This window comes from Atta cephalotes, assembly GCF_000143395.1.
Source record: "Atta cephalotes unplaced genomic scaffold scaffold00008, whole genome shotgun sequence".
NCBI lineage: Eukaryota > Metazoa > Arthropoda > Insecta > Hymenoptera > Formicidae > Atta > Atta cephalotes.
Window position 1 is genome coordinate 3703510 of NW_012130072.1, and position 16799 is coordinate 3720308.

General features: G+C 33.6%; 1 protein-coding gene across 1 annotated transcript in view; it reads left to right on the forward strand.

Moving 5' to 3' along the window:
• LOC105627366 (BMP-binding endothelial regulator protein) overlaps window positions 1-9271 on the forward strand; it is a 15738-nt gene extending 6467 nt beyond the window's left edge. Inside the window, exons 2-10 of the mRNA XM_012208649.1 lie at window positions 815-900; window positions 3494-3593; window positions 4299-4475; window positions 5047-5229; window positions 6122-6381; window positions 7411-7570; window positions 7642-7829; window positions 8228-8625; window positions 9016-9271. Of these exons, the coding sequence (XP_012064039.1) occupies window positions 815-900; window positions 3494-3593; window positions 4299-4475; window positions 5047-5229; window positions 6122-6381; window positions 7411-7570; window positions 7642-7829; window positions 8228-8625; window positions 9016-9271 (1808 nt within the window). The remainder of the gene's footprint in view (window positions 1-814; window positions 901-3493; window positions 3594-4298; window positions 4476-5046; window positions 5230-6121; window positions 6382-7410; window positions 7571-7641; window positions 7830-8227; window positions 8626-9015) is intronic.
• Window positions 9272-16799: the final 7528 nt, after the last annotated feature.

The window sequence follows — 16799 nt, forward strand, 5'->3', positions numbered from 1 at the left end:
AGAAGGAAGAAGTAGAGAGAGAAGGTGAGAGAGAGAGAGAGAATCGCGAGAAATGACTGGAGTTTTACAGAAAAGTTGCTTAAAGTGTGCAGGAATACGTGCGCGAGGGAACCGGGAGGGACGTTGGTGATGGCGGCTTCGTCGACCTAGCAGCGGAGCGCGACATGATTTTCGCTGGGAAATGGACAATTTAACGACTGGGGTACGTCCTAAGGTACGTTCACGATGTTGTCGCGTTAAAATAGAAAGCTAATTTGCCAAAAGAATTTGTCTCAGTCATTTTAAGTTACTTAAAAAATATTTGCGAAATATGTTTCTCGCATGATTTTTCACATCTACAAAAAAATTATTGAATAGAAAAGTTATCGGATAAAACTATCAAGCTATCTAAAATTGGTTTAACGTGTAAAGACTTAATTTTATTCTAGTCGCGATTTAATTATGGAGAAAACTGTATTTCGTTTGTTCGCAATTTCTAAGGCATTTCATTATATCATATTAATTCAGCGACTGAGTCTCATAAAACGATTATTAGAAACGATTATTGAAAGAGATCTATGTCCATCGTACACTATCCAAAATGTAATAGTAAATCTTTGAGCGCTCGACTCACGTACGATGTGTATGAAGGAATGAGGAAGCTTCTAGCATATATACGAAGGTCGATTGGAATGCTGCATTGTGATTACAGCGTCTCTATCGCGCTATTGGACTACCGGGATATTGCGGCGTGATACACAACCGATATCACGCGCGAGCATATGTATTCTACTTAGTCATTCTTTTCACTACAATTGTTTCTGTTCGATTACAGGAAGCCGAGAGACCTGCGACATCGAGGGAGAAGATATCACCGTCGATAAGATCCTGAACACAAGCTGCTTCCGCTGCATTTGCAAGGTAAACTGCGCGTATCCGAATAACTAATTAGCACTTAATAGCACAGGAAATTACAATTGAATAAATTATGCGTATGGATGAATAAACTTAATCTTTTGGAAAGCAGGGAAAGGTTTTATGATTGGTTTAATTATCAATCAAAATATGTACTGTCTAAAACTTTTAGAAAATCTTATTATTCTGAAGAAATCTCCTAAGAAAATTGAGTCTTTTTCAAGTTTGACTCAATTTTCATTCTTTAAAGTGAGATTTCACTCCAAAGAATTTAGAGATAGTATTATCAATCGAAAAATTAATACACTAAGAAAATGTCTGATTGAATTAAATGGAACTCTAGTTGAAAATGGACGAATCAAAATTTTCTGATTAAATCTATTAGAATTCTAATTGATACAACCAGATTGATCTGAATCAGAATCTTCTGATTCATCCATTTTCAACCAATGGAAGTATATAATTCATATAATAAATCAAACTCTATAATACGTGATTGAGAAATTTAACAGTTGAGATATATATTATACAAAACTCCATTAAAAATCGATTTCGAACTCGACGAAGAATACTGAGACGTCATATATATCATAATATTGTAACATGACGAAGTGTATCAATGCGAAAAAGGAATGCAAACGCAACAGGAGAGTAGCAGACGAGAAACGTATGTGTATCGAGTGACGCGTTGACAAGATTAGCGGGAATCGTGAAAAAGTCTGTCTGGTAGTATCCGATTCTAGTACGGCGATTCTTCTTTTAAAGAGAGGGAAGGGGCGGGGAATGAGAAGAGAGAGAAGAAACCGCGAGGGAAGTCGAGAGACATGGAAAGCTGCGTAACCATTTTCATAGTCCAGTTCATAGATTGTGTCGTTATCACGACGAGGCAATGCCATGTGGTGACGGTACGGTTAAAGGGGTTAAAGTAGCTTGGCCTGGTTCGGGAGGTCAAAGAGAGGAATTTCCACATCGATCCGTTCGATGCAATCGATTCGCGGTTGCGCAGCGAATGCACCCGCGCGCACGCACGCACGCACGCACGCACGCACGCACGCACGCACGTTCACGCGTGCATCTTATGACGCGCCGGCCGCCGCCGTAGCCTCGATCATCCTCCCGACGTACCGACTGCATCGCGAATGATCTTAGCGCGACCGCGACGATTTATCTGCGCGTTTGGTTCATTGACTCGTCGACTCGTGACCGACCGAGATGAGGCTTCTTGTTTTCGCCCCGCTGCTGCCGCCGCCGTTGCTACTGCTGCTGCTGTTACCGCTGCTGCTGTTGTTACTGCGACGAGCGGCATGCTGACGGCGGTCAATGTATGACATAATTATTTGTTTGTTGCGCCGAAGCGGTCGACCGCGATCAATCATTCACGATTTATGAAACGCGATCATAAATCGCCCGAGCGAATTCAGTTCAGTTAGCTAGATGAATGTTTGCACGTTTATTTATTTACATTCTTATCGCAAAGATTTATTAATTTCTTAATTATTTAATTATTCTTGTTTATTATTATGGAATTATTCCATTTTTATTTCTTGTTGCAGTAATGTGCTTATTCCTTTATCAAAAGTATTCCTATTATATTGACTATTAACGATAGTGAAATTCATAATTTATTATATAATTAACATTTAGTTAATATAAAAAAAGTGTATGTGATTGCAGTAATATACAATTATAAGGAAATGTCATTAAAGAATTTAATAATGAAGTAAAAACCGAGTGTTTGCTTGATTTTAATTTTTATACATATAATTGATACTTTTTTCTTTGCAGAGCTTTGTTTTTTTCTTTATTTACGATAGTTTTGGTATATTACTTGTTTTTATCTTCCCGCATGTTTATTATGAAAGTGATTAATTCATTTCAGGCAAGTTGCGTAAAAATATCAGTTAGACAAGGAAGCCTAAAAAGCAAAGATCTTTTTTTCGTGGCACGTGTAATTAGGTCCGCGCGTCTAGTACGTATGTGATGACCGTCGGACCCACGTTTAAATTAGTTTACGTAATTCTGACAGAAGATAAATCCGTAAAGACTTAATTATAGAACCCGATAACGAAACCGGAGAAATAATTACTGGAACGCGATAACGTGGACGTGGACGAGAAGTCGGAACAAGACGGGCGATAAAAAAATCAAGCCGGAATTTTGCTGTCGCCGCTATGTGATTCAATTGCAAACCAAATTTCCGATTCATAATATATTTTATTGGCGTATTCACATTCTTTTCTCACAGCTCACATTCTTTTCCTCGTGTTAAAACCTAACATTATCTTTTTTGATGAAATCTCTCGTGAATAATTAGTAATTTCAGCAAGCCATCTTCTTTGAATCTATTAAACTGCGGATAGTATAACGATTTATTATATTCCAGAAGTATATAATAAATCATATTTATGGCAAAACAGATATTACTTTTCTTTAAGATTATAAAAATAGGTCAAAACAATTTTTTTCTCTTTAAATCTACAACTATCTCAGAAGTTGGCATTTTCTTGAGGCACATTAAGAAAAATCGATAGAAAGTGCACTTTTGAATAACATCCCGTCCATATGCAAGAGAAATAAATTTTTGTCTCTTTCTTTCCAGAATGGATTCGTGGAGTGTTTGAAACAACAGTGTCCAAACATCGAAGGTTGCTACGCGTTGCTGGACCCGCGCGACGACGAGTGCTGCCACAAGTGCACAGGTAGAATACCTGTTCGTCCGCTAATTCGCCTAATTATCCTAATCATTCTAATTGGCTCGGGTTTACCTGCGCCACAACCGGAATGGAAAAGAGAGAGATGAAAAGGGAGAGGGAAAATATGTCGGTGGCGGTAAGAAGGAAAAGCGAAAACTCGCGGAATGCTTGGCCGGCGAAGCATTGTTCCCGGGGCACAAAGACACTTCTGTTTGTCGACATGATGATAAACCCGAAGAACTTTAACGTCTTAACACAGTCTCTCGTGGCTGTCTCTGTTTACGAAATGTAACTGACAGATGCATGGTCTTTGTTATCATCTACTATTAATTATGCTAATGGTGACGTAAGTTTATTTGCTGCCTGCCGAAGGCAAAAACCGACCGAAAAGTGTATAAAGCACCCTACGCTAAAAAATATTAAAATAAATAACAAAACATAAGGAATAAAATGTAATATTGTTTGCAGTTTTATTTGAAAAAGATAAGAGACAAGTAGGTATTTCTACAATAATTAAAAAATTAAGTTTATCGTATAAACTTACCTAATAATTTGCTGTCTCTGAACATCCAAATTTTATTCGAACATGTTATTTTCGATGTACGCAAATAGTCTTGTCTAACTTTTAAGTCGACAGCATCTGTATATTTGATGTGCGATTTCGCGTGTAAATGATTGTACTTAGAAGACTTGGTCGCTTTTACATCGCAGGGTGCATGCAGAATGGCGTATATCACGCATCGGATACGGAATGGACGGAAGAAAACGACCCCTGTCTAATATTCACCTGTAAAGCGGGCGTCATCACTGAATCAAAACTACGGTGTTACACGCCCTGTTCTCATCCAAAAGCGGCCCCATCTGGTCAGTGTTGTCCTATATGCGAAGGTGCGTAACTTTTTTCTTCTTTTTTTTTTTTGCGCGCTTTGATGTTGCTGCTGTTGCTACTAATTACCCACGCTAGTCTCACAAATATTTCTCACGATCTTCTGATTGCCCGCCGCGCAATTAAAACTGGAATGTTCCGCTGATATAACGAAGAGAGAACGATAATGATTGAAAATTACTGCGCCGCTTCTGCCCGACGAAAAATGAACGGACGATAACACGTACGTTGTAACATTCTATTTCTCTTTTTCTTTAGAATAATGTAATGTAATAAATTTATAATACGACGTCCTCATAAAATTTTGCATCGTACAAATAATACGACCGCGATCTTTTTCTATATACAAAAAAGTTGTAGTTGTATTATTTGTACGATGCGAAATCTTATTAAATTTATGGTTACATTAGTTTAAAGAAAAAGAAAAATATATATGTATATTGTGCCTCTTTTCATATTGATACATATGTGTTTCGTATAAATTAATATTCTGTCTCAGCCAAAAACACACAATTTTACTTTTGAATGCTGAAAAAGAAGCTAAACGCGAAATGTTCGATTTATATCTTGTAGGTTGTTTAGTAAATGGACAGAAGGTGACGGAAGATAGGTCGGTGACAACGACGGAAGACCCCTGCGTGACCTGCAAATGCAATAAGGGACATCTCACCTGCGCGAAGCAAGCCTGTCCGACACTTAATTGTCCTTCAACGAGGATCGTTGATGTATCTGGGGAATGCTGTCCACATTGTCGAGGTGAAAGAAGTTAAATAGTTTTCATTAAGATGAATGTCATGCTTCTATTCCAAAAAGAAAAGAAATGATTTTTCTCTAAAATAATGACCTCCAAAAATTGTGCTTAAGAAAAGGTAATTCCATATTATGTTCCATATTATTATTCACTTCTTTATTTTTATTTGCATATATTTTCAATTTAGATGACGGTAATAACATGTTATTCTTTTTTCTTACGACAAGCTAATTATAATATAGATATAATATTAATATAAGATTATTTATTTATTGCGTAAGCATTTCAATTCGAGGGATTAAATTAATAACGATCGGAGATTTGATTTAACATTTTTCAAAATGAACATTTTCTAAGCAATTGCACAAATAATTAAAGTCACTTTGAATTTATAGGTCATTTCGATCTCTCTTACAATACCAGAGGCGTGAACCGGTTTTTACCTTTTTACGAATCTGATTATTTTCCAATGTCGCAATTGCGCAAAAACCAGCGACACGTAATATTACGATTGTCATCTAGCCATCCAAGAATACGCGCTGCCATTTGATTATACATATCTCCCTTTCAAATTCTGCATTAAAGTATAATGCAAAGTATGAAATATATCACGATAATTACATCGAATAAAAATACAAATGGTAGCGTTAAGATTGCATAAATTAAAAAATATTACATAAAATTAACATAAAATTTACAAATATTATTACCTACAAACACCTATTTATATATCTCATTGGACTATAGATAACATTAGATATACAGTTATACGTGAGAAAATAATTCGCGTAATTGACAAGCATGACAAGGGAACGATTCATAAAACATTTTGCTTGTAACACGATCATTAGCACATATTCAAGTTAAAAAATTAAAAACATTATTTCTATCACACAGGCAGTGCAAGATTTTTCTCACCTCCGAAAGGCGCGTGCATGCTCGGCACGCATTTATATAATTCGGGTAGTGAATTTTACATGGATCACTGTACGCGCTGCACCTGCGTCAATTCGGCGATCTCGTGCATAAGGGAGACCTGTCCGGTACTGGAATGTCCCAGGGAACATCAGATGCTCCTACTCAACCGCTGTTGCCCGCAATGCTTGCTCGTCGAGGAGAGCAGGGCCTCTTGTTCTTATGGTGGAAGAACTTATGTGGCGAGTATCACGCTTTTATTCATCGTCATGCAATCTTATCCGTCGCGTGAGGAACCTAATTGCAAAATGAGAAACTGAACTAGAGTATTATCGAATAACCTTTATTAAGCTATAGCAAAATCAAATCGGATCTTTGGAATGTTTAGTACTTCTTTTGTATTAAATTATATCATTAAAATTAATTTTGTACTACGTGCTATTTTGAAAAAAATCTATAGCACTGCTATATTAAGCTGGCACCACTTTAAAATAAAAAGAAAAAAAACAAAATCGGGATGAAATTGGATTGAATTTATACTAATTTTTTCTTATCATTAAAATATGAAAGATTTGAAAACGTGCGATTACATGTTATGTATATAATATAAATATTAGAAATTGTATAATTATATAATTATATAATTAGAAATTATATAATCATAAATTTCATAATTTTAAATTAATTATAATTTATAATATCAATATTGTAAATATTATTATAATTATAAATTTGAGTAATCGGATTGTGGAAAGTGATGCGGTGCTGTGCTCTAATTTTTTAAGATTAGTCCGAGAACTTTCCGATTTACAACGTACATAATTTTTTACTTGTATTTACAATACTTTGAAAGTTTAAACAATTTTCTTGAAGTTAATTTTCTTGAACAAGTCCTAGAATAAATAATATTTATCAATAGATATCAGATTTTTACAGATATTTTTGCAGACATGCACAAAATATGCAATATGTACAATAAATATGCACTAATAAATATGCACTAATAAATATGCATTTTTAGAATACTTTTTTGAAACAAATTTCTATTTTTCAATCTGCTTTTTTAAAAAATATGAAATTGCATAAGAATCCGATGTCTATTTATCAAAAATATGTTTCTATAAAAACATTGATAAATATGCGTACATATCACTTTAAAGAGTTATATAAAAAATCAATTTCGTTGCGAAAGTATCTTCTCGCGAGATATTTTCATTTCGTATTCGTTGCTGTTTCATGGTCATTTAAACGACCTTTTTTGTCCTAGGCAGGATGGCGAAAATTGGAAGCTGGATTCCTGTAAGACATGTACCTGTAAACAGGGCAAAGTGCGCTGCGCAATGCCTCAGTGTCCGCCGATGAACTTTCGTTGCCCGCCAAATTCTAAATTGGAACATCCGGAAGGCCAATGCTGTCCACGATGTGTAGAGCGTGAGTTTTATCGTGTTGTATCTTACAGGATTAGTACTTAATAAAAATATTAAAATTATTAATTCTTCCAGGTGACGGTGTTTGCACAGTTTTTGGAGACCCACATTATCGTACGTTCGATGGAAAATTCTACAGCTTCAAGGGAGCGTGCAAGTACCAACTAGTTACCGACTGTTTTTCTCATACATTTAGCATACGGGTAACTAATGATGCTAGGAAAACGAAATTTTCAGCGTGGACCAAAACTATCGCTATAAAGGTACATTAAGTTATATGAATTTTAATGTAAATTATAGTACAAAATAAATTTAATAAATTAAATCTCGCTTCCTTGAACTGAATAGGCTAAAGCTAATTTTTAAAGAAAACTAAGAAAATGATACGAAGTATCGTTATCGCATTCGAATAATATCACTTGTTCGCATGTGTAGTATTTAAAATTAATGCTTTCAACGTTCTTTAAAAGATTAATTTTTCAATTGTTTTACAAATGAGGCTATAGATTTTGATTGATGAATTGGATTAATAACTAGATTAATAGCGTTGCTAAATAAAGTCTTCTCTGAGGTGAGATTTTCTTGCTCGAAAAGAATTACATCAAATAAGATGGAAAAAAACTTTTTCATTCTATTAATGTCCCATGCGATCATGTTGCAGATCGGTGATTTAAAAGTGAATCTTGGTCAAAAAATGAGAGTGAAAGTAAATGGAAAAAAGGTGAACATTCCTTATCGCGTTGCTAACCAACTGGACATCAATCGTACAGACGACAGTGTGATTGTCAATACGCGGATCGGAATCAAAGTTCATTGGGATGGTATCAGCTTTCTCGAAGTGTCCGTGCCTTCGTCGTATAGGGGTCAACTATGCGGTCTTTGTGGTAACTTCAATTCCCAAATCAAAGACGACTTTACTGCGCGACATGGACGAGTAGTTCAGGATCCGCAGCAGTTTGGTCAATCCTGGATTGTGGGTGGTGCCAAGAAGACATGCCCTCGAACGAAATTTGGAAATAATACCAGGCAGAGACGTTGTCGAGAAAGAAAAGATCAGCGGTACTTTATTTATATAATTTTGTTTATTTCCTTATTAATATCTTCCCAAAGAGTATCAGAAGTAAAATGAATATATTTTCATTATATCAATTATTTGATATAGCTAACAAATTGTAAAATAATTTCTCTAATATCCTAAAATTCTTAATAATGATATTTACGTAATATTTTATAAAAAAGTATAGTCTTATTGTTGATAATTGTCAGTAACACAAATATTTCTACCAAATTAATTTTTAATTAAATCACAATAATATTATATCTGACAATTTCTCTTTATTATTTTATTTTGTCGCATGTCGTTTTATAATAATAATCGCTAATGTTTCCAAAATTCATTCTATGTCCATTTCAAGATATACGCCTTCTATTACAATTTCCTGATTGCAGATTATGTAATCGACTAAAGTCACAGATTTTTTATCCGTGCCACAAGAAGGTGAATCCGGCGATGTACTATAAAGCCTGCCTTCAAGATATGTGTGAGTGCCCGACCCAGCATTGCTATTGCGAGTCCTTCGTGGCATACGCGCACGAATGTAAGCGTCTCGACATCCCGCTGCCACACTGGCGGAAAGCCACGAGATGTCGAACCGTTTGGGACCAGTCAATAAGTTCGACGAATTTCGCTCGCCGTTTACATTAATCGCGCACTTTGTCCACCGCCGCGTCCGGCCTCTAAAAACTTTATCTCGGAAGACGTGCAGCGAGAAACCGTATCAAACTTGATATATGCATTCTGCATGCATTTAGAGAGAAATCAACTCTATATGATCCCATTCCTCTTCTTCCTTTTTCCTTTCTAAGGTAACATTTTAGTATAGGCGAATAATGAAGAAGAGACACGATGCTGAAAGACATTTAAAATTAATGTGCATTTGTTCTGTCCATATAACTATATAACACTCCAAAACACACGTGTGTAAGATAGTCAAAGAAAAATAAAATTTTTTTCTGGAATTCGGAATCAGTTCCTAAAATTGAATTTTCTATTGAAGAAGATGAAGCTTCCGATTAAATACTCAGTAAGCGAATAGCACAAAGAACGTGGTATTTTTCTTAGTAGTACTTATCCTATGGCATATACTGCGAGGGATTAATGTGAAATAAGTATTCATAAATGCTTATTTATTCGTGGAGCAACGTAATGCACGCGGCACTTATAAGTCTGCCGTCTATAATGAGAAACGGCAATAGACTGTTAATGCGGTAGAAAATGTTTCGCTGCTTGCGCTGCAAATGTAATACGAACGACTATACATATATTGACTGACAAGCCGTCGGAATAATCGTGGTATTATATTACGACAAACGACGTATGTAACTGTTAACAATGATGAAGCATAAAATAGTTGAAAATTTTTTCTTGACTTTGCAAGTTACCAGCTTACGTCTCCTCTTCGACATTCTTCGCGATGTTATCTTTCTATTCCCAAGAGCTCCTTCTGTCTGCGAGAGCGCGCAGACCGGACGCGGCGGAGTGCTCGGCGAGAATCTACTAGTCACCACTTCGTATCAATATGCATTAACGGTAAGTTCCTGTGCCCCCGTGTTAATAACGTCGAGTAGTAACTAGGGACGCACTCGAGCCGGAGTAATACTCTTTCATAGCTTTGACAAGAAAAGAATCAAGTTTTATATTAATAACGATTACACGAATAATAATTATACAAGATCAATAATAATTATACAAAAAATACATATAAAATATTACACAAAAAAGATCTTTTTACTATCAAGTAAAAATTTGATTTGCAAGTTGCACGCTAATTTCAGGATCACATTTTTTTAGAAAAGATGAAAAGCTTAATATCTTTGTTTATATTATTTCTGGTTTACTTTTATAATACAATTCACACACAAAAAATATATTCTTTAAAATACGAAATATATTTTTTCCATTATTGTAATATCTTTAAAAATTATAAATGGATTTAAAATTTACAAATATTTTTTTTCATGAATCTGTTTACATAAACTTTGTAAGAAATTAGATTACTCTTACGCGCAAAATCAATATCTTTCAAATAAAAATACTTGTTTAATTCAGTTTTATGTTTCCCAAAATTAGCACATAATAGATTACATTATTTTTAACAAATCCTTCTTACATTTCATTATTTTTTGATTTTTATAGTGAATTTTTTCAGTCAGACTCTGACTCGAGTGCTTCTAGTAGCGACTGTTCGTCGACGCGGAGCGGCGGCGATTTCGCGCTCATTCGTACGGAAATCTCACGTGGGTCACAGCAGCACAAGTACACGTCAGCAGCCATGACGTCCGGAACATGGATCTCACATGTGTGTATGTGTGCGTCACGATTTCACGCGAAATCCCGTAGATCCGAGAGGAAGCATTGCGAGTCAAGCTAGAGTCGTGCAAATATCGGAAAATGGATAATCTTGTGTCGCACAGAGTGAAGCACAAAAAATAAAACTAATATTTAGCTCTAACTTGGTGTAATTTAATCCTGAATTTTATGTCAATGCAGGTCAATATCGCATATATTATTTAAATCAAGAACGCGACTTATCTAGTTTTAAGATCGTCCCTCATGGGATATTGGATTATTATCGAACAAAAAAAATTGATGTGAGATACCGTAATTGACAATATGTAGTGTCATTATATTGTATTGTAATCTCATAATTATTGGCATTTTTTTCATAATTGTAAATGCTGCCTTATGAATTTTATATGGACTTCACTGAGAGGCTTGTGTATCACTCGATAAATGCAGAAGTAGAGTTCTATTGAACAAGAGATATACATAAGTGCATAAGTACTTTTAGCATTTGATAAAACGAAACCGATATGCTTGAATTCATGAGGACTTTAGCAATTAACAGCAGATGTCTTGTAATGTTTCGGAACACCGTGCAGTATTTCGGCCGATGAGCAGGCTCGCGGCATAGCATGTACATCCCAGTTTAACGCAATCGATCGATTATATGTATATGTATGTGTACACATATAAATATGTGTGGACTCGAAGGTCTTTGAATCCACAGATCTGTGTTTCTACCGAATCTTGTATTCGTATATCTGTGTTCGTATCTTTTTGCGGGTCTCCGCATCCGCAGTTCAATGAATCATCGAATTCATCTGATGAATCATAGATCTGCGGTTTTTTAAACTCTCTTTCGCTTTCTGAGATCTTTGAACCCCAATTAAATTCGGAGATTTATCCGTAAATCGCACATCTAAAATGGATATTTCTATATACGTTGCCCTTTCAATTCATAAATCTTTTGATTCATAATTCTGCGATTGCGCGATCGCTCTCTTGGGATCTGTATATAATAAATTTAGATCCACGAATTGCGCTTGCACTCATGAATCGTGGTTTCACAAATATGTTCTATTTCTAGATCCGTGGTGCCATAGATCTCTGATCTCATTGTAGATCCACCGTTTTACACAGATGTTTGGATTCATAGGCTCGCCGTTTATCAGATTCTTACATTTTCGTCATGTAGAATTAGGAGGGAGCATTTTCCCGTTTTTCTTCGACGACAAGTACACCTTTTTTATATTATGTACAACATATATCTAAGTAGCGTAATGTTTATATATATTTTAGCTTTAGTGAAATTTACAAATTGTACATAGAAAGACACGATTATTAACGTTAAGCGAGCACTAAGCATGGATTCTAATAAGTCGTGCCACAATTTTCATTGATTCTTCACCTATTTTCTTTTTTTTACTCCATTTCTTTATTCGACTTTCTCTTTCATTTTCTATATATTTCTTCTTTTTACTTTTTATCTTTAGCAAATTATTACAAAATTTTACAAAACAGTGTAGACTTTTTTTATTAAAGCTACTTTTGCGAAAAGCGAGAGAACGGTTTTTTTTTTTAATTTAGTAAATCTGTACATAGCCAAAATACACTGTAATTACTTATCACCGGCGAGGAATCGAACCAATTCTGAATATCGGGTAGTCCAAAGCGTTAGCCAATTTTTGTCGACTTTAGCATAGAGCTACAGTGTAGAACAAAAAATTGAGCATAATAAAACCAATTATATTCATAGAGACTGTGTCTGTAAAATTTTCTCTCTTCCTCTCCATATTCGATAATACATCAAGAAAGTTCTATATGCATCATATCATTAAAAAATTTCTTTTGTTTATTTTATAAATATAAATTATTTTCTAATAATTATTCTTCGTTATTTTCCCATAAATATAGAACATTATTCTATATTATAATAAAATTATTATAAAAAATTATAATATGTGGAATCAAAAGAAGGGAATAACATAAATTTCAGATATATATTCATTTATTTAAAGAGATATTTTCCTTTGACAGTCAACGTTTGAAAATTTCCGAAGTTGTATTATTACAAATTGTGGCTTTATTTTTTTTTAGACCAGAGTAGAGATTTCATGTAACATGCCGATAGATTTCAAATTAATTACACTAAAATGTATATGAACTAAATCTTGAATAAAATGTACTAAGGAAAAGAGAAGAACGTGTTCTATTCGAAAATATGAAAACATTTTAGAAAAATTTCGAATTATATTAAGCGATACTTAAAAATATTTCCAACGCACGGACGAGAAATTATCGTGTATCAAAGTCATTTAACAAACCTCATAACACGAAAGATTCGAAATTTTTATTACGACATTATAAATGCACAAAAACATCTTAAAAATATTCATAAATATGTAAATACGTATATTATACATGGCGTAACCAAAAAAACGATAGATTTTATTACAATATGATAGAGGATGAAGTAGAGAGTGCTACGTATTGATATATATATTCTACATATCTGACTACTTTCTACCTTTTTCCTTATCTTTTTTTATTCTTTTTTTCTTTATTTCCTATCTCTTTCTTTAACTTAAATGCTAAGTGCAATGCTAATCAACTGTTCAACTACTTCCCGCGATTACGCGCAAAATACGCACGCATCTGCAGCGTTGTTAATCCAATTAAAAGATCAATTAATAATAGATCGGATATGCTTCTCATAAACTTTTTCAAATATTCACGAAAAATTAATATTTACGTTACAAGAACGAGAAATACATTAATTCTAACGAAATAAATTTTTGTATTATATTGTTTAATAAAATGTTACGTTTCTGCTCTAGATATTTTACACGAAATAACTCAAATTTAATAAATCATATTTAATTATAAATTAAATTTTATTAGTTATCCTTTTATCGCCGCAAATGCATTATGTGTACCTCATAATTTATGATTTTAAAAGAAAAATATTTTGCTTCCAATGAATTTTCTTATCTCCCTTTATTGAAAAAAATTTGTTATTTTGTGCACAATGAAATATTAATGTGCAGTAAATAAATAACATTAGAGATTTATATTTAATTCATTCTGATTTTTTTCCGTTAATGAATCTTCGAATTTCATTTCAGAGAACAATTCGATGAAATTTCTCCATTCAATGATTTTTGATTCGATGATTTTTCCATTCAAAATCGCGATAAACGCACATACTTGCGCATCGATTCCTTCAAAATTTCATATCAATAAAAACTATCCTCTTTCGAAAAATTAAAAAGGTAATATCTAAAATGAGAGATCAAGAAAGAGAAACAGAAAAAACGATAGTTCAAAGGAAAGTGAATGACAGAAAGGGAAAGAGATAGAGATCAATAATTACTACAAAAACTAATATCGCATCACATTTATATTAAGAAAAAAAGGAATTGCTATAAAATCTCTCTGTCACATATTTTTTATTAATGAATTTATCACTTTATCCTCAAATCAGTTCTTAGTTACAAAAACAAAAATAAATACGAATACATTGCGTCTTTTATAATCAAATTTGAATAGAAAACATTTTTTATACAAAAATAAAAAATACGTGCATGTACTTCCAAAAAATTCCTTTTTGTTTATTAAATAACTCGTATCTATAGCAGATAAAATAATACTCGGTCAAGTTTAATTCTTTATAAATATACAAAATAAAAATTTCTCAAATAATGATTTTATGATATTTTTTCAAATATTCTGTTCAAAATTAAATGTTGATAGATAATAGCTTATTTTTCAAATCTTATTAATAATCGCTTTTGTTAAATCGGATATGGATTTATTATTGGATAGAATATTCTCAATGCTAAGAAAGATAAAAACAAAATACTTCTTGCAAAACTATAATTCTCCATCATACTTATTAGGATTTTTAGCCTAATATTACACTCTCTCTCTCTTTCTCTCTCTTTCTCTCTCGTAGGTATATGTATTAACGACTGCAACTTATCAGCTATAATGTCTTTCAATGCCTTTTTATACGCCTGGACCAGACTGAAAAATTCTATAGGAAAATGTCACAAATGTGACAATGAGAGATTCATTAAGATAGACGCATGTAGAAAGAAAAAGGAAGCAACAGCCTCCTTTTCATTAATTTCGATTTCTCTTTTCTTAGTACAAAAATAGATTTCGGGCACAGATCGCGCAGCCCCTAGAAATATTTTAAATATGTGTGTTAAAATAACCATATTTATAATATCATTATTCTATCGCAAAAACAATATCGGGTTTTCATGGCTATGGACGTAAAATTGGTACATTTCTCATTTTGACGGATGCAGAAATTTTTTATTACGTTTTTCAAAGTTATAATATCATGGATCAACAAAAAATTGCATTATCGTAACATCCGAAGACGAATGTGGCGAACGCAGAATGTGCAGAGAGCTAGTATGCCAACTATCACATTGACTTACAGTAATATAATCGTATATAATACAACAATGTAAATTATAATTAATTAATTATAATTATAATTAGCAAAGTACATACTATGAGAGAACATGATTCTGATTTCAACTGGTAAATTTGTTACGATATCTCGAAATTATGCCGGACAACCGACGCAAAAATGAGACATAATTTCGCGACGAGACTGCGCGAAGTCGCCCGATCGAAGAACAAGAATCGCCCGTTGAAAAAAAGGGCGAGAACTACATTAAATCTTTTATTATCTCGGAACACGATCAATAATAACCGATGGCCTCAAGTTGTAAAGAAACTCGTATCCTTTTACTGTAATGGCGATTTTAATGACGCCTATAAAAATGTATCCTTACTGCAACGAAATATGATACATTTTTCAATGTAAAATATTAGAAAAGAAATCTCATTTTAATCGAATGCTCTTTCGCTTCTTTTACGCTTCTTTTAAGAATACTGCTTTTAAGAATACTTCTTTCGCTTCTTTTAAGAATACTGCACAGCGAATAAATCCCATCATAATTAAATTATGACGTTCAATCGAGGCGATGATCTTGGAAATTCATTATTTACGTAAGAAGACGAACAAGGAGACGAGAAAGAGGATACGAGCTCGTCCTTGAATCTGTATTTTTATACATATATCGCAACTCAACGAGCTGTTTTCCTACCGATTATTTGTGTTGTAATAACTTATAAAGAATAAAGAAAATATGATTATTTTGTCGCTATAGATCCTCGAAGCGTATAAGAAAATTTTATTATTATCTTTTTACCTTGATATCGCAATCCGTCATAGTCAATTGCAATTGCATATATAATTAGAATAAGTTCGAAAGAGTCGCTCGTTAAGTTGCCAATATCAGGTGTATAAAAACAAAGGAAAAGCTCGCGTAGAGCTCATCGACTACGTCATCTACATTAATTACGTGTATATTAATTGATAATAAATATTAATGTTGCTATTAACCGCGAGTGTCACCACGATCATTGAAACGAAAAAAAGAAACATAGGATCGAAAATGAAAACATCGCGTGAGTATGTCTCATGTGTTTATATATTCGCTTGTACTAATCATAGTCTCTCTAAGCTTCTTTCGCCGATCGTGTCCTCCTTGATAAGACGAATCGGGAAATCTCGATGAGAGGAGGTATCCTCGAGTAATTATAAAGATGCGCGAAGAAAGCGCTAAGTGGATCAAGGCACTGTCCTTGATCCTTTCGATTGTCAGACAATGCAAAATTAATTTATTATTTATTTACGCGCAAACGTTTTCTTCTACATATAAAAGATTTACTTTCAGGAAAGAAAATTTCAGAATAATGTATAATGATATACATTACGTAAAATGATAAAATCTAGTCAAGCATGCGACAAGAAACTTTATGTAAGTGTTACGAATAAATCGCATATCTCATCTCGTGTCAAACG